The sequence below is a fragment of the Chelon labrosus genome (genome assembly GCF_963514085.1).
Source record: "Chelon labrosus genome assembly, chromosome: 3".
Lineage (NCBI taxonomy): Eukaryota > Metazoa > Chordata > Actinopteri > Mugiliformes > Mugilidae > Chelon > Chelon labrosus.
The window spans coordinates 27,560,933-27,580,421 of record NC_140339.1 but is presented as its reverse complement, the minus strand read 5'-3'; the positions used below and the strand labels follow the sequence as shown (position 1 = coordinate 27,580,421).

The 19,489-nt window shown below is 41.0% G+C and overlaps 1 protein-coding gene across 1 annotated transcript; it reads left to right on the top strand.

Moving 5' to 3' along the window:
* Positions 1–974: 974 nt before the first annotated feature.
* On the top strand, positions 975–18,455 carry dok4 (docking protein 4). Its single transcript, XM_084541839.1, is given in 9 exon segments — positions 975–1,584; positions 13,215–13,322; positions 14,129–14,243; positions 14,526–14,645; positions 15,545–15,734; positions 15,963–16,101; positions 17,124–17,238; positions 17,653–17,755; positions 17,757–18,455. Coding segments are annotated over 9 exon segments (1,164 nt in total). The 5' UTR covers positions 975–1,518; the 3' UTR covers positions 17,965–18,455.
* The last annotated feature ends 1,034 nt before the right edge of the window (positions 18,456–19,489 follow it).

Sequence of the window (19,489 nt, the reverse complement as noted above, 5' to 3'; positions counted from 1 at the left end):
AACAACCTCCAGTCATTCTGCTATTTTGCATGAATGTATTTAGATATCTATACAGAAGAATGGCTTCCACATTTAAATCCCACCTGCCAAGCTCTGATTGGCTGGTAGAAATAACTGTCAGCTTTCAGAACACCAGACCTTTTTTAATCACTGAAGAAATCAGAGATGAGGACACAGTTCAGAGAGGCGTAATAGGCTACCAGTGCTGTGAGTTTATTTGAGTTAAAAGGATAAAAGGCTACATACAGTTCACATCTCCAACAGCATTGCAACAAAACCTGTTTTCACACATGCAGCAGAAAATAGGAGTTAGTCAGACGTGTTCTCCAGGTAAGGGTTGGTGTCAGGGTAGAGTGTACACATCAGCATCAGCATTGTATGTCATAATAGTCCATCATAATAACTAGACATAGAATACATTGTGTGTATATTTGATGTCTGTGGATGCATTTTAAGGCCTTCCCTCAAACTCACTGCCTCTTTGTTTGACATCATCGGAAAATTAAAAGACATCGGCAAAGACCTCAGAAAAAGAATTGTAGATTTCCTTGGGAGCATTTTCCAAATTCCTGAAGAAGGTGCCACATTCATCTGGATAATCAATACTGCTCATGAAGGAGATGTGCACTGTCTCCCAGGCTCCGTTCAGCTCATGTGTACACATTAGGGATACATTTGATATCCGATCACTCAGACCACAATCGGAAGTGGTCTGGGCCGCTTGTGGCCACTTTCATTCAGCGGTGTGAATACATAATGGGTCACATTAAGGACACCTATTCAGCAGGGTTACCCCATGCATGAGCAGAGTTTTGCCTCAAGCATTTAGAAAGAACAGACTACCTCTATTTTCAGTGATCATCTGCAAAGACAAATGCACCCGAAGTGATGTCTGTTCAATAGTAATGTGAGCCTTTTAAAATAGTCTCTATAGCTGTAGCTAAGCACATAATAAATAAATCTGAACAAGAATTAAGTAATTGAATATAGGTAGTCTATGTGTAATTTTGTCTAAAAAAAAAGTGTTGGTATGTGGTAAGCAATGTTCTTCTTTCACTGCTGCAAACAGTGCAGCAGCCACTTTGCAGTGCACATGGATTGTGTCAGAGTTTGAATTGTGAAAAATGACTTCAAATGTATTTGGATTCTGACTTTAACTGTATATTATACACAGTTACGTACATAAATCATTTTTACCTCTCTCTCTTTGTGTCTTCATTTCTTAGAGATGACACAGCAGAAGATGAGAAAATTGTCTGAAGAAGAGTGAATGAAAGCAGGATGTAAGAAAGGAAAAACTCACGGGAGTACCATACAAAAGAGGACAGAAACAAATCTGACTGAGGCGAGTGGGGGTTAGAAGTTCCATTAAGGAGAAGAGACAAATTAAGGGTTAGATATAGAAAAAGTTAAAAAGGACGACGCACAAAGAGACTAAAGACTGGACTGGTTAAGGGAGCAAAGAAACATCTGGATGGTGTCCACAGCTGCAGTCAGCAGGCTACCCCCTCTCCAAAGATGGCCTCCAACTTCAATGACATCGTCAAGCAGGGCTACGTACGCATGCGCAGCCGCAAGCTGGGGGTGAGTATGTGTCTTTGTTAAATCTCATATTCATCACAAACAAATATCTGACCTTTACACTGTAAAATACTTTTGTTTATTTTATGTTTTTAGATTGAATAAAAAGTTCTCGATCAATATCAATATCCCTGTTGACCAATCTGTATTTAGTCTTCCTTTGTATTTCCTACAGTGTGACTACAGATGCCAGTTTAGTAGCTAATGCTCAGGTTTTGTTTAGCTCAGTACTGTTTAAACCAGAGAGCACATTTGGAAACTTTGGCTTATAACACGTCTCCAAAAGTTTCTAGACTTCAATGGAATAGGCAATCTAACCCATAAAGAGTTAAATTTGTTCATAAATGACCCAAAGACATTATGTCAAGCATGTCTGCATTGGCATCGAACGTACGAGTCTCCAGGTTAGCAAATTACCAGTGAAATACTACAACAGTTGACCTAGCTACGTAATAGCCTATAGGCTAGACAGAGGTAAAATGATTTATGTATATGAATGCCACTGTAGCCTGAGCCCCGACCAGTACATGATAGTAGCCTACAAGAAACCTGAGCCCCACGTCAGCCTATTTTTTATATAACGTATATAAAGTTTTGCACAAGTATAGTCTACCTTGATTCTGCAAAGCAGATCAGGGTACATGTGGTAATATCAAGTTCAAAGTAAAAAATAGCTTGCTTTTGCACCCTGATAAGCTAATATATGCTTTTGTTAACAAAAGTGACTCTTTTCACACACTTTAAAATGAAGTGCTGCTACTAACACCTTAGTGTTGAGAAGCCTTCTTGCCAATATTTCTATCTTGATCGTATCCAAAGACAAAGGTAGGTGTCTGTGGGAGTCATCCATCAGAAACTCACATGACTAGCGTCTGTTTACGACTAGATACTTATCTATCGTTGGATTGATTTGTTTAAAATGTTAACACTGATATCTATCCAGTGCATGGGATTGTTTTCTTTCACAAGAAACTGGTGTCGATAATCTTCTCTGGGTAATGTACTGCCAGTCCGATAAAGCATCACTCAATAATTAAAGTACATTATGACATTTTCAAAGACAACCAAATATCATGGGCACAGTTAACTTAGCCTTTCTGAAACGATGTGACCTAACTACAGTAAATATGGTGCAGTTCTACAAGGACATTACAACTACATAAGTAAGATGTACAGTGTTTTGTAAATTTTAGCCACCTGAATGAAAAGACCAAAAATATAAGCCATGAGTTGGCTTATAGCCTAGATAATTGCCCACTGAGGAAGCTGCCCAGAGAGTTCCTGAAAGACAGCTTAGCATAGTGTCAGGATGCTGTGGTTGTCTCGGTACAATGTTCGCTGCTGCTGGAGTTTATGATCATGAGGTGCAGGCCATACCATCTGTCTAGGGAATTTACAGCCGTTGTGATTGTTGCTGTGTCCATCTTTCTGAGTGTTAATGCTAAAGACGCACTGATGAACTTCATAACGCCATCGATGAACAACAAACAACTGCCCACCCTGATGGATTTTTTTTTTTATTGTGGCTGGGGACTTAACCACACAAACTTGAAATGTGTGCTACCTGAGGTTCACCAGCATGTGAACTTGGCAACCAGAAACAATACAACCAGAGTGGCACACACAGCCACCTGACCTGGTCAGAATCCTGGGTGCCGCCTACAGATCAGGAGACGGAGCAGCCCTCAGGAAAGCTAGGACCAACCTGGCCCATGGCAGGGGAATCACCACAGATTTTAAATGAATTTCTTGAATTCGTCTCAGTCATATTAGCAGTCTACCCATTCACTCACACAAGCAATCACAAATTCACACACCAGTGCCACGCACTGGGAGCAACTGGGGGTTCAGTGTCTTGCTCAAGGACACTTTGGCATGTGGCACATTCCGGGGATAAAACTGCTAACCCTCTGGTTTGTGGACAACCCGCTCTACCTACTGAGCCACAGCCGCAATGTGTTGCTGTCTTATGTGGAAGCACACAATAGACCATAGTAATTGTGAGCAGTAAAGCATGCTGCAAACAATCTGATTATCACCTTTTTTTTGTATCCCCCTGACGATGCTGGCCACCAGTTGCTAACTTCCAACAGTCATTTGGTGCTAAGATGGTAATGTACAGCACACTTATCTGAGCTTTTCCATTGAAACTAACTACCTGTTGCTGCTGGGGCTTGATTAAAGCAGTGCGACTAACTGAAAACAAAACACTGAGCTCAATGGCTCAGCGCAGTGAGCTGTTGAAGCATCTTCACTATGGGGTGACAACTGTCACGTTACAAAGTCATTTTTTCCATTGTTGTTGTTGTTGTTGTGTTCAAATTGATGATTCTTTTCAGTTCAGGGTAGTAATCAAGTAGTTTTAAGTCTCCAAATTGTGACTCTAAGGGTGCACCACACTCAGTGAGATAACACAGTGTTGTAGAAGACCCAGAAGAAAGACAGAGACGAGGGCATGAGTACAAAGAGAGGAAAAAGGAGGGTTATCTGAGTTCGTCTCTGCATCCTTCAGGCAGAGAGGACCAGAGCTGAAGTCTTCCTCAAGGCTGGGTAGATAGACTAACCAAGTCATGCTTAATATATCTCAACAGGAACAACAAACCCACATGATAAAGCCCCAGACATGATTCTGCCAGAGGCCACGCAAGCCAAATGGTCTGCCTCATTTCCAATGCTTACTTCACTCTGTCTACATGCAGACAGAAATGCTCTGCTGGCACTGATGCTAATGGGTAGCTTTTATTCCGATTAACACATTGAAATGTGCAAGCAGAGTGGAGCGTCTGTGCTCGGTAATGATTCTCTGTGAATTCATTATCATCAGTTACTCATATTGTAGCTAGTCAGGTGATGCCAAACCCAAAGGCAGAGTAAGTATTTAAAGGGGAACTACTGTTTTTTACAACCTGGACCTTATTTCTGGCATAAAATATGATCGTTTACTCACCCATATAACTTTGGTGTCATTTGGATTCCTTCGGAAGATAATTAGATTAGTGTATATCCATATAGTGGGAGTAACTGGGGCACCGAAACACAGCCTCTAAATAACGCATTATCTGATGCGAAAGTCGTTCATTTCACCAATATTTTGTTATGATACCCTAGTGCTATTCCCCGTTGAGTGTGGAGTTACCTGTTATCATCATCCGGGTTCTGTAGATTGACCTACTAACCTCTGACCTGGATGATGTCATCTCTGAGCGCCACGCACGGCTTGTTTACCTGTAATTTGCTACTGCTAGTTTTTTGCAACAGGTAACTCCGGACTCAAATAGCACTAGTGTATCATAACAAAATATTGGTGAAATGAACGAGTTTCGCGGCAGATAATACGTTATTTAGAGCCTGCGTTGCAGTGCCCCAGTCACTCCCACTATATGGTGGATATACACAGCGCTCCGCTGGAGCTAAATGTCTTTCGAACAACTCCAAGTAACACCAAAGTTATATGGGTGAGTAAACCATAGTACTTTATGCCAGAAATAGGGTCCAGGTTGTAAAAAACAGTAGTTCCCCTTTAACAGTTTTTTACTCATCACTAAACTGGGACTAGTAGCTGTAAATCTGGGGTTGAGGCACAGTGGTCACTGAGAACCTGGAGTAAGAGTTGGACCTGTGTCTGAGAGCTGAGCTGAGGAAAGCACAGATTTTGTAACAGACTTGACAACCATGATGCTGTGCATCTAGAGGTTCTGCTCTGACTCCAACACACCTCTTCCAATCCTCAACAGATGCATAAAAAAAAACTGATGTAAATGTAGACACTACATTTCCATTTATGTTATGGCCCTGTTGTTCTGAAAAAGACAGAATTAAATGTGATAGTGTGAGGCCATTGTATAGAGATGCAAAGGTGGATAGTACTGCATATCCCTTTGGAAACCTGCTCTGATCTCTGCTTTTCCAGCAGTTATATTATATATATAAGACAAGAAAATGAGCTTCAAAGCCATGGCAAGCAAGCATTCTGGAGAGCATATCTATTATAATCACTTTATGTCTGCACATGCACTGAATAAATGGGTTAGATTTAATGGCTGCAGATGCACTTGACCACTTTGGTGACTTCGGCTATAAATACAGCTACCTGTCACCACAATTTGGATGGATCGTGTTGGCTGTCAGATTGTGTTAGCACAAGTTTGTGACACTCGGATTCAGCTTTACTCCTTGCACTTAGAGCTTGAGGTACAAGCACCTGTTCCTCCACGTGAAATATCTTCCTCCACTCCTGCTGAGCATGCTGCTACTGCTTCGTCATCTTGAGCTCCTTTTTCTTTGCTTTGACAGGCAGCCAGGTTATCAGGCAGTAAATTCAGGTCATTCATTCTGGACAGATGAAGATTTAGTCTTCATTATGCTGCACTCCAAGTCTGCAGGAATGCAGTATCATCTTACCAATGTAATAAGAAATAGTATGAACAATGGTCCCCTATAACATATGCACAATAGCCACCTGTAAATGCTGGTATTATTGGGTCTGGAATGATTTTTATTATTATATACCTTGTGGTAAATTCAGAAAACAAGAAAACTAATGTGGTCAGAGACTGCTGGCCAGTTTAACAACTGATGCCTTCATCAGAGTATATAACAGTTTTTCTTTCCAGGTGGTCATCAACGGTCATTAGGTGGTTATGGCCCTGTCTTGAAATAGAAAATAGAAAAGCCTGAACTAACATCACCATTCTACCATTCTTTCCAGTCAGATAACTCAGAACCAGAGGAGTCAGAGCAGAATCGTGCTAGGAATTGATCAAATCGGGCATACAGGGTTATGCAGCTGTCAGGGTATTAACTTTAAAACCTTTTTCTGTTCATGAGATTGAGTTTTGAATATTTCCCCTAACCTTAACCCTTGGGTTTCCTGTTTTTGTTTTGTTTGCTTTACTGCTTGTTTGTTTTCCCTGTGACTATATGATTGTTTTTTTACCCTGTGTGTTCCTCCCTCAGTATGCACCACCACCACAACATTAAAACCACTGACAGGAGAAGTGAGTAACATTGACCATCTTGTGACTTTTAGAGCTGGCATTCATGTGGATGTTACTTAGACATGTACCACCCACCTAGATCAGACCAGACACCCCCACCCCATAGCAATGACACTCCTTGATGGCAGCATACATTCTGTGCAGTGATGACCCACACAACATATTTGAGTGATGCGATGATGCAGTCTCTTGTCTTAGATACTTACAGCACAGCTGCCCAGTGATTCAGTTCAGTGCAGGACATGCTGGCCAACCACATATGAAAGATTAGCTGTTGAAGACAGTGTGAAATACCTCCAAATGTGATTTAGACTGTTCCACTCCATGTTGCAGAGTATAACAACAAGATGATCACTCACTGACCCTGCTTTCTATTAGAACAACAGGCCAAAGCCTTAGCTGAAAATTGATTTTAAAATATCACAAAACAACTGCTGCTGAAAGGAGTCATGCTGCCAAGTATTTTTCCTGAGGGCAGTAATCGCACTTATTTCAGTCTTCAGTATTTTTACGTCTAAAGGCATGACACACCAGCCTGACAGTCAACACAATCACCTGGAGTGAATGGACTGCAAACCAACTGTTCAGCATGATTTAGGAGAGGGAAACTCCTAACGGTTTGTAGCTTCCTAGCCTCTCAGCTCGTCGTAAGTCTTCTAGTTTCCCCTCTTGAGTGGTGACTATAGATTTCTGCCACCTTCCGACTTATTTCTTTTCACAGAGCTGGCTTTTGGCTGTAGCCTTTTCCACTTTGTTCAAGTGCCATTTTTTTCACAGAGCACCATCGTCACAAAATCTTATTTCCTTTTAGTTTTTTTCAATATATTGATTTCCTCAAAGTTTGTTGTTGTTCTCTGTATTCAGTAGAGAACACATTTATATATCACCATAGTACTATCCCACTAATAATCTGAATAATAATCCAAACCAAAATAAGAGTGCCTCACCTCAGTAGGAACAAAATGTCCCGATGTTGTAAACTTTCTAATATCTGTTCAACAGGAAAATATTAGCTGCAACAATGGATCACATTCCAATTCTCTCTGTTGGAACATGTCCATTCTGTCTTTACATTAGTGAAAAGTTTCTGGGAGGAATAGAAACATGCCAGTTGCAAAGGAGTTGTCCAGACAAATTGTAAAGCAAGAATTGATGTGGTACACTGCAGCTGAGAAAGTGGCTCCGTCTCAGTCATCTTCTGTGTTGTTGGGTGAAAAAAATTCCAGCAGACATTTCAGAAAGTTATATTCTGGTGAATGTTTTTGGATTATTTTATTTAACAGGAATATAAACAGTTGGAATCTCTAATCAAGATTATTTCAATCAGGCGAGGCTTCCTTCCCAGGGAACAATTATATTTAATAGTGTGCACAATAAGCGAGATGTGAGAGTGTTTGGTGATTAGACCCAGTACGAAACCTCCTGGGTCTAGATGAAGAGAAGAAAATGCTGGAGATCTGAGGATGAGGAGTGGTGGAATGAGGAGTGATGAACTTGACCTGTGGCCTGGATGTGCAGACTTGAAATGAAAACATGATAGTGTGGTTGAGATCATGGCAAAATGTTAACAGTTAAGCTGGAAACTACTGTCAGATGATTAGAGAAACAGGAGCAAGATTTAAAGATAGTCTTTGTGACTGAACTCACTCTAAGCTTCAATGTAGAAGAAATATTGTCTATGCAAATAATGAGAGCCTCATGTTCTTGGTTCTTCCAACAATCATTTTATTGCTGTGCATCATTACAGTTTTTTCTGATTGCTTAAGCACATTTTTTGTAACTATTGGCTATTTTTGCAAAACTCTACACACAAATAAGAAAACCTTTCACCAAATTATCACAACATTGTAGTTCTCTTGCAAAAGCGAACACAGCTAGATTAACTCTTCACACCTTCGTAAAAATGGTGTTTTCGTATCAAACAGTAAACACAAGCCATCATATACTAAGCACACAATGTGCCAACTACACACTGATGGTATGAATACAAAACACATCTGGCTTTTGCTTTCTCTGTGTATAGATGTCAATTTGAGGTCATACTTTTGTCATAGTGTCATGTAAACATACAAGGATCCAAACTTCAAGTATTGGTGTTTATTCACACTCATCAAAACCAAGACAAAGTCAAAACACAAAATAGTGATTTCACAAAAAAAAAAGAAAAAAAAGACAATCAGCCTACATCATGTCGTCTTTCTGGGTCCGGCCACACAATTTCGTCCACATCGCATGCGATATCCTCCAGTCCAAGGCACCAGGGAAAATATCTCCTTGAATGCCGTATCCAGGCCTGACATGATGCCTGGTCAATATCTCCACATGCCTCCTCTATTGCCTGTAAAAGGGCTACATGTTGATGAGGATGACGGTCGTACACTTTCCAGCGCCAGGCAGAGAAGAACTCTTCGATGGGATTTAAGAATGGAGAGAATGGAGGGAGGTTGAGTGCCATGAAGGATGGGTGGTCTGTAAACCAGTTGCGGACCAAAGCAGCCCTATGGAAACTAACATTGTCCCATATGATGACATATCGGGTATGCTCTGGTCTCTGAACAGTGAGCATGTCATGTAAGGTGTCCAGGAATGCAATAATGTGTGCAGTGTTGTATGTGCCTATGGTTGCATGATGGTGAACAACACCATTTTGGCTTATAGCTGCACACATGGTTATGTTACCACCACGTTGTCCTGGGACATTGATGATGGCACGGTGTCCAATAATGTTCCTGCCACGTCTCCTGGTTTTACTGAGGTTAAAACCGGCCTCGTCTACAAAAAGTAGCTCATGTCCAATAGCATCTGCTTCTAGTTCCATCACTCTCTGGACAAGACAAAACAAATGCAACACATCAGGCCCATGCACAGCACCACAGTATGCACTTCCAAATTCAGAACCAATGACACTATAGCTTACCTGCACATAGTCATATCGCAGTTGCTTTGCACGTTCTGTGTTTCTCTCGAAAGGAACTCTGTAAATTTGCTTCATTCTTATTCTGTGGCGCGCAAGTACACGACTTAGTGCAGAAATGCTTACACTGTGTTTATTTTGGAAGATGTTTTCATTATCAGTTATGCGCTGCTGTATTTCGCGCAGTTTTATTGCATTATTGGCAATCACCATGTTCACTATATGGGTCTCTTGCTCTGGAGTGAACATTCTTCCTCTGCCCCCAACATCTGGACGTCTAGCAATTCTGTAAAGTAACAATTTCAGTATTTCTGCATGTATGGTACTGTTGTGTTTCTCATTAGAATATGGCAGTGCTACAAAGTACTTACCGATTCTCATTTCGAAATGTCCTAATGATGCTTGCCACAGTGTAGCGGCTCAAATTAGGCTGAACCCGTTGGCCAGCTTCCCTCAGGGTCATCCCACGGTTGATGACATGGTCCACTATTGTAGCTCTGATGTCATCAGTTATTCAATTTCTTACTCTTCTTACCCTTCCTCTTTCCCCTCCTCGTCCTCTTCTTGCTCCTCCTTGTCCTCTTCCTCTAACTTCCTCTAACCCTCTCGCTTCTTCACCTCCATGTCCTCTCCCTCGGCCTCCTCGGCCTCCTCGGCCTCCTCTGATTCTCACTCTTCTCACTCTTCCTGCTCCTTCCATTGTACTCCACACAGACAGCTTACCTGTGGCTTATTTATAGTGCTTAGGCTGATTGCAAAGTGAACTAATTATCTAAAACAGTTTTCACATGTGAAAGTGTGCCAGACAGTTGGCAAAATAGTGTTAATGATAGCCATACATGTGTATAATTTTGCTAGGAGTGTGTTGGAAATTTGGTAATTGAGTGTAAGCAGTGAGTTGTGTTTAAAGTTCCGCAAAAAGAGTGTTGTGCAGTGAATTGTGCCTACAGTTTTGCAAAGTGTGTGTTACAAAATTGCAAACTGAGTGCAAAGCAGTGTTTGTGCTTTTAGTTTTGCAAACTCAGTGAGTGGTTTTGCTATACGTATTAATAGTTTTAGAAATTGTGCTACAAGAATCACGATTAGCGCTTAAGCATTCAGAAAAAACTGTAATAAATTCACCTAATGTCTCCAATTTGCATTTAAACACCATTTTTTATTTAAGTTCGTGATTGTTCTGTAGCAGGAAGTCTTTGCCTGGATATCTGTTATCCAGATATAAAACACCGGTCATTGGCCCCAGAGGCTCAGCCATCAGATCATAGCTAATGGATTCCCGGATTTGTCTGCTTATTTCCAACTATTGGTTTTACATGAAGCTCCCAGAGTGGAAGACTTCTTTTTTTTTTTCTGTCAGCTAATGGTGAGATCTCACTAACATTCACATCCTCATTAGCAAGATGCATTCACCGCGCTGAAATTAGTAATTTACATGAAAAGACCTTGGTGAATCTGTTTTGGAACTATTGAGCAAACTCCATGCAAATAGTAAGAGCAATGTAGGAGGAAAAATTAACTTGAAATAAAAAATGAAGATGCAGGTTGTTCAAAAGATGATACACTCCTGTCATGTTCCTGACAACATAAAGCAACGATGGAACTGGTTTTACCTCACATGCTCTGCAGGGTGTGGTGTGGTTTGCTGCAGTGTAGTACAGCCAACAGATAATTGTTTGGAGATTCAAGTTTAATATGTGTCCATGTATAAGTATATGTCAAAAATGTTCTTTTTTTTACTCAGTATGTACATCTCTACTGCTTTCATAGCCATTATTTCCTCTTAAACCATCCCTCCTTTTGTTCATCACCCTCCTCCTCCTTTATTTCCCTGTATCTCCCTTCCTCTGTTTGAAGTAATAGGGTCTCAGCAGACCAATGTGCTGTGAGGAGTGCTAAGTGAAGTTAAAGAGAGGAGACAGGGGAGGCAGTTGGAGGAACGAGGAAGATAGAAGTGCTAATTGCTTCCTTCTCGCAGCTTCAAAGATGAAACTAATGTAAAACTGTTGGGAATTCTTGTCATTCCAGAGAGATTTGCTCACATGAAAGCCTGAGGAAATGTTTTTATGCAGAAATGGTTGAAAATGGCCATTTTGAACGACGATTTTGTGTTTGTCCTTTACGAGTTGGTTCTTCTTGTCCTTGTGCACCGTGACTAGTATTCAAGCGCAAAAAACATGCATTTGTGCTGTCGGAATGATTTAAAAATAAGCTGGAGGGCAGAAGAGAACAGACCATAAAAGAACGGGTTTGAAAGAATAAAATTGGAATTGTTGAATGTGTTATTTGCGTTGCTTCTGCAACATTCCTCCATCTACTCTTAACCTTCGGGTAGGGCGAGTCACTGTTCCAACAGTGTGCAACAAAAGAAGCAGAGCTGAACTATTTATCAGACAGAAAATTACACATCTTAATACTGTCGCCACTTTTCCACAACATCAAAAGAATTCATCCATATCGTTCAGTAACATTGTCCATTTAGAAATACAGCAAAACCAAAGAGATTGTAGCAGATTTCTGGAGGTCCAGTCCTGCAGCCTGTAACCATCAACAGGGAGTGTGTAGAGGTGGTTCAGACCTATAAGTACCTGGTTCTACAGCCGGATTACAAACTGGACTGGTTGGCTAACATTGACTCAGTATACAAAAAAGGTCTTGGCCGTCTCTATTTTCTTAGGAAAGTAAGATCGTTTAATATCTGCCCGAAGCTGCTGGACATGTTCTACCTGACTTTCGTTGCCAGTGCCCTCTTCTACGCTGTGGTGTGCTGGGGAGGTAGCACTAAGAAGAAGGGAACCTTGCACCTAGACAAACTGATACATAAGGCGGGCTCTGCGGTAGGGGCAGAGCTGGAGTCCCTGACATCGGTGGCAGTGTTGAAGGGGTTACCAAGCTGGCTAATTTTCAAAATTGTCAAAACAACTAGTTCAGTCTATCAGTAATCGCATTTGTTCAGCGTGTTCTCTGTTGAGCTTCTAAATTTCTATCTGCTCAGCATCGGCTGAACGGCATAAATATGATTCTGCAAGAAAGAAGTATTTTTATGGATCCACGTCCAGTTGTGAATGTGAGCAGGTTGTTGTTCTCCATGCTTGTTCAATAAAGACGGGATCTGAGCATTTCATTCTCTCTTGAGACAGAACTAAGCTCTTGTAAACTCAGGGGCTAAAGGGCAAAAAAAAACAAGTGGAGAGGGCTAACTAGGTGGAGAGTATTCATTATTTTGTGATTAAACTCATAATTCTATGGTAGCCCTGTGTTGCAACACACATTGCAACATAGGCACGCATAAGCAAAACAAAACTCATTTTAAATTTAGAAAATGATCAAATGCAGCATTATGCTGCAGAGCAAACTCATTTGCATTATTTTAGAATATGATTTTAAAAGTTTTAGTAACAAACATAGCATGTAGTACAGCTCTCCAGTGTAGGGCAAATAGAAATCTGACAGATATGAGTTTTTGAAGGTGCATGCTGATTGTTTATTACTTTAAACCTTAATAATTAGTCAAATTCACAAGATGTTGTCTTTTCAAAAAGGGGGCAAAAGTAAAATCTGAGGTTAATGCCTTTGATTAGTCAGTAAACGTGGATGTTGTAAAGGTGCCAAAAACAAAAAGTGCCAAATCTTAAGTACAACAATAATACAAGAGTAACAATGACGTGGTTGTGTGTGTGTGTGGGTGTGTGTGTGTGTGTTATGGTGGTTGGGTCATATTACAGATCTATCGCCGTTGTTGGCTGGTATTCAAGAAGTCATCTAGTAAAGGACCTCGTCGTCTGGAGAAATACCCTGATGAGAAGGCGGCCTTCATTAGAGCATGTCCTAAAGTAAGTATTTACGTCTGAGTGTGAGTGCGTGGGTGTGGTCTTGTTTTTATTTTCGCGGCCAAATTTTCATGGTATAATAACGTTGGGTCATTTTCCCATTTTTGAGACTTAACTGTTTAATGCTTGGTTTTAGTGTAAAGGTTACACTCAGGTTGTGGTTAGGCACTTAGTTATGAATGTTGGGGGAATTCATTGTGCGCGTGTGTCAGTTTTTGTGGAGGGATGAGGGGGGAAAAACTACAGTTAAACAAACATTAACATATAACATGTTGCACATGTTATATGTCACATTCATTTGCACCCTCATTGAACAATACATGTTGGATGACTGTTACAGAAAGGGAAACACAGTTTTATGTGATTCCACTGATACGATTCCCATGATTTGATCAGTTCTGGTTCAGTGGATCAGTTCACCTGCTGGGATGGAAACACTATTTAAAACTGGTATGAAGCAAATTCATATCCTAACTCCCCAAAGCAGCCAGCAATCGAACTGATATTTCTGGAAGACCTTCACATTAAAAGAGGTATGAGGTATGAAATGTTACACCGTGAAAAGCCTCTATTGTCACTGAATGCAAGATAGAACGAAATTGCAAATAACTCATCAGTCTGTGTGAGACATAGTCTTTTACAGAGATGCACCTGCATCATTAGGTCATATGTTCAGTGAGGATATTTTTTTTGTACACTTGATAAAACACATTGCACGTATATTTACTGATGCTTCACCACTTTGATGAAACATTTAAAAAATGGTTAATCAGCCATGATTTCCACTTTACCTCCCACTTGTTGCCTAGGTGATAGAGATTAGCAATGTCAAGAATATCACACGACTGCCTCGGGATACCAAGCGGCAGGCAGTGGCCATTGTGTTTACAGATGACACCTCACGCACCTTCACCTGTGAATCAGGTAAGGTGTGGGCTCACCCCCCCCCCCCCCCCCCCCCCACACACACACACACAAACACCCACCCACACTTATGTGTTATGTATACACACGCAAATAATACCATGCAGCATCTGTAGCTGCAGCAGGGGATGCCAGATACAGTTGCTAAGCACAGGCTTTAATAGAGATCTCATAGGCAAAGAAATGGACCAATAGATGTGACGTGATTTCTCTCTCTTTCTCGGCCCGTCTCCTGCTCTCTCCCTCACTGTGTCTCTGTCTCTCACTCACACGCACTGGCAGAGCTGGAGGCAGAGGACTGGTTCAAGACACTGTCAGTCGAGTGTCTGGGCCTGCGTCTCAATGACATCAGTATGGGAGAGCCTGACCTCCTGGCTGCAGGAGTGCAGTGTGAACACACAGGTACCTCACACACACAAATAACAAATCAAACATGTGGAGTGAAAGTCTGCATGTCAACCACATGTTTACATGACTCTCTACATGTGTCTAAAGTGACCAAATCAGACCAGTGATTGGATATAATTTCCGTGCTCTGTAGAATATTATGCAAACAGCTGCTGTCTCTAATCAACCACTATCGCTATCATTGTTTCAAAACTATATACTATGCTTATTGAACGATATACTATATGCTGCTGTTTAATGTGTGTATGGTGTGTGTGGCTACGTGTGGGTACTCTTGGACCATGCTGCACAGAATCTGGCTCCAAAGTCGCAAGATGGCGCCACCCGTATCCCTGGGAAAATAATGTCAGTTTGGCCAATGCAAGGAAGTAGAAAGAGGTTGCACATATTTATACAGGCTATAGTTGGTGACCAGTGAACCTTACATTATGTGTCTGGTATTATACGATACTATACTATTATAGTACTTCTATATACTATTTAACATAAAATGTGAACAGCAAAACAGGAGCATATCTAAAATTGAAATTACATTAATAAAGGTGCAGCTCAGTGGTGTGGAGGAGCAAGAAGATTCTGGGTTCAAATCCATTGGCCCATTGGGACCTTTCTGTGTGGAGTTTGCATGTTCTCCCTATGTATGCGTGGGTTCTCTGCAGGTACTCCGACTTCCTCCCACCATCCAAAGACATGCTTGTTAGGTTAATTGGTGATTCCAAATTGGTCATAGGTATGAATGGTTGTCTGTCTCTCTGTGTCTGTACCTAAAACCAGTCTAACCTCTGTTCCAGGACTTTTACATTCGGTTTACTCTTCAATGAGATGAAATTTCTGACACAAAATATACTGAAGCAAGACCCTGACATGGTTCATGTCATTCTTTGTCTCCTCAGAGCGCTTCAACGTGTTCCTCCTCCCCTGTCCCAACCTAGACATTTATGGGGAGTGCATGATGCAGATCACCCATGAGAACATTTACCTGTGGGACATCCACAACCCTCGCACCAAGCTGGTTACCTGGCCTCTTTCCTCACTGCGCCGCTATGGACGTGACGCCACCCGCTTCACCTTTGAAGCTGGACGGTGAGACAAGAATGGACTGGCTAGGGGAAGGACAAGGCAGATGTGTAATTCCTGACTGTCCACTGACAAACACAAATTGTATACATCATTAGTTAAAACACACATGAAAATATGTCTTTTGCTTCTGCAGATTTAAGGTTAGGATACTCTTTCGTCCAGAATGTCAGCCCCTGCAGTTTTGAATACCACTTTCAACTGAGTTGTTGTTGTTGTTGTTGTTGTGTGCAGGATGTGTGACAGTGGTGAAGGTCTCTACACCTTCCAGACCAGGGAGGGAGAGCAGATCTACCAGCGGGTACACTGCTCTACCCTGGCCATCGCTGAGCAACACAAGAAGGTCATACTGGAGATGGAGAAAAACAGCAGGGTGAGAGCTTGGCTCACACCAGATATACATACAAGCATGCACACACACACACATAGATGATCACAGAATGTAATGACACAGTGCAAAGCTGGCACTCTTTGGATTTGCTGTTTTTACATAATAGACACGGCTCATGCATATTTGATTTGGTGATTTGGATATTTGCAATATCATAATATAATACAAGAGACAATGAGTATTCATGTGAGAAACACAATGCATCTGTGGATTGAATAATGTAAGTCTTCCACAAACAAGAGGTACAACAGGAAAATTATACTTGTAGTATGCAGCTATTTATTCTTCATTTAGTTAATAGAGCTAATAAGCTTGTTTGCTCACTTTATTTTGAATCCTCATTCTTTGACCTTGTTAAGGGGACAGTCTTTCTACTGTGCAAAATGCTGTGTCTCTGGAAGCTGCTCACTGAGTAATTGCATATTTGCATTGAATAAAAAGACTACTAAGGAGCATGTGGAAAGTAGTGATTTTGAAATTGTGGAACTTTTCAGCAACTTTAAATGCATTATTTGGTTTCACAGCGCACAGCGTTACTGCTTCAGTTTTAATGTTGTCATCAGCACTGATTCCAGCAGCAACAGGCAGCTGATAGCAACATTAGAGATATTGCATGCTAGCGAAACCAAACAGAAACAAAAATGTTGTAACTGAATGGTGAACATAGTGGCAGCTAAATACCCAGAGATTTATTTTCTCTGGAGTTGGTGGATACCAAAAAGAGACAAAAAATAAGAAAATAAATAGTTGACTTACATCAGTCATGTCTTTAGGAACATGACTCTTAATGGAGGTTATATAACTGACTTTCAAGTTACATCTTCCCCAGTAAAAAAAAAGTGGTAGTGTTATAAATCTCATTAAGTTGTGGCACCTCTCTCTATCAGTGATCCTGAACCCCTCTGGTATATTGTATTTACTGTACTTCCTGTCATTCTTTCAGTAGTGATTCCATAAAATCATTGTCTTTTTCTAAATCCCTCATGTGTACATTTGACTCCTAGTTGCTGTCTAAGGGTTCAGAGACTGGGTCTTACCCCTGCACCCCTACTGCCATTCTACCCCGGTCTGCATACTGGCACCACATCACTGGAAACCAGACCAGCATGGATCCAGGTAGTGATAGGCCACACCAGCCTTTAGCCTTTCAGTTTTTATTGTACCTGTGCATAATCCTAATTCCTAACACGAGTAGCGGCTACATATACACTGCACTCAGAATAAACCCTTTCATTTATGCTGAGTTCTACTGTACCCGATTAGATTAATGGGTGATTTTTAACAATTGTGATATTCACAGCTTCCCAAAAACATTAGTTTTAAAAACCAGTAATGTTTGTAGCGCGTGTACATATGATCGAATGCAAGAGTAGAAGAAATGAAAGTAATCAATAGGTAGTTAGATTTAAATTGATGCAGGGGAGGATCATCTAGCCAAGCCTTGTCCAAAGTTCCATTCCACCTCTGATCACACTGAACACACTGTATCTGGTCTGTGCTACAGTACCTTCTGTGTTTCTGCTCTGTCTGCAGGTGGCGCTGCAGAAGACGAGCTGCTGTCCACATGCCTGCTCCCTGACCGCCATGCTACTTTACCCCTGACAAAAACACATGCACATTCCCATCCGCAAATACACACACTACCCAACACACTACCACACCTACCCTGACAGAGACACGCACAAAAAAACGTTGACTATGAAGAGGAGGCATGAACACGCACGTAACCTGTGTGCAGGCAAAAAACTAAAGACACACACTCTCCCTTCTCGTCTTAGTTTAACAGCCCAGCAACTCACTGGACATTATGTGGGTACAGCTGACAGTGACCTGCAGGCCAAGTGAACAGACACCGTACCGAATCCTTCAGAGGACTGCAAGAAAATTGTGCTGCCTCCCATAATTGCAGTTCCCAAGTTGGGGGATGTATGATGTTTGACCACAGTAAGGCAGACAGCTGCTGGCTGGAAGACTGTTATTTATTGCCGGCTGTCTAAAATGAGGACTAAAGCTTTTAGTTTGCTTTAAACCACCAGGATTGTCTTGAAGACGAAGTGAAACCCTCTGTTATTGCAGGAACTATTTTGTACCAAACTGTTTTTTTAAATTATTATTTGAACATTAAATTATTGGTAGCCTGAGTTACAACTGACGTGCATGTTACAATATTATCAAATGACGAAATGCAGCAGTGCACCTGGACGCCAGACACTGTCCTCACCACACCTATGGCTGTATTCCATCACATGTGATGTGGATCCATATTTATTATTGTTAAAATGGCCTATAGCTGGAGAAAGACATGAAAACTGACTGTCCGCTGCAGTCAATGAACCAATATGAAATTAAATTTTTTGAACTTGTTGAACATATTATTATTATTGGTTTATTTTAAGGGTCCATAACTAAATTGTTTTAGTGTAATTTTCAAAGAAAGAGCTTTGTAAAAAGATGGACATTTGGAATGTCTTTAAAAGAAATGATACACCATGAAACATTAGAGAGAAACGGAGTCATATAAAATATCACTCTTCCGACCAAGGTTTGGTAGTTTTTATGGTCAAATTTCTACTGGTTTTTATATGATGTGTTTACAGTAGGACCAGCAAGGTTGGTTGTGATTTAAGTTTCTCACCCCACAACTTCTAAGTTGCTAAAATACTGTGTGGACTGAGGCTGCACCATGCAGCCTCATGTTATCATTGGAAATATGCTGAAACCTAGAACCCCCATGTAGAATATCCCCTACATATCAATGCCAGCCAACACACTTTGTGGACACATACCTGGACAGATGCCTTTGATAACTAAGAAGAGAAGTCCTGATCTTTAAACCTTTTTGTTTCTTCCACAGAGTCAAAGTTCAAAGTCATCTTAAAATGGAATATCACTTTCAGAAGTTGCCTCGCAAGTTTAAAAATATTAAAATGATAAGCATGTCTCATTCACGAGGAGCTGTTACCAATGCAGTACTGATCAGTTGCTGATCAACTCTGCTTTAATCTCGTGGAGACCTTTGACTAGATCTACATCTGACTCTTGTGCAGAAGAATCTCTAGTACATATCAACCTAAATTATATAAGTGTCAGTCCAGTACAAATGGACCCTTCATTCTCCTACCATCATAAACTAAACATCTATCCTACCAACCTCAGTCTTGTTTGACCGTTTATCAATGGTGTCAAAGAAAAGAGACAGGTAAGAAGATTATGCTATCTTAAAGGGCAATTACAGTTTTTTACAACCTGGACCTTATTTCTGGCATAAAATACGATCGTTTACTCACCCATATAACTTTGGTGTCATTTGGAGTCATTCAGAAGATATTTAGATCCAGTGGAGCGCCATATATATCCATATAGTGGGAGT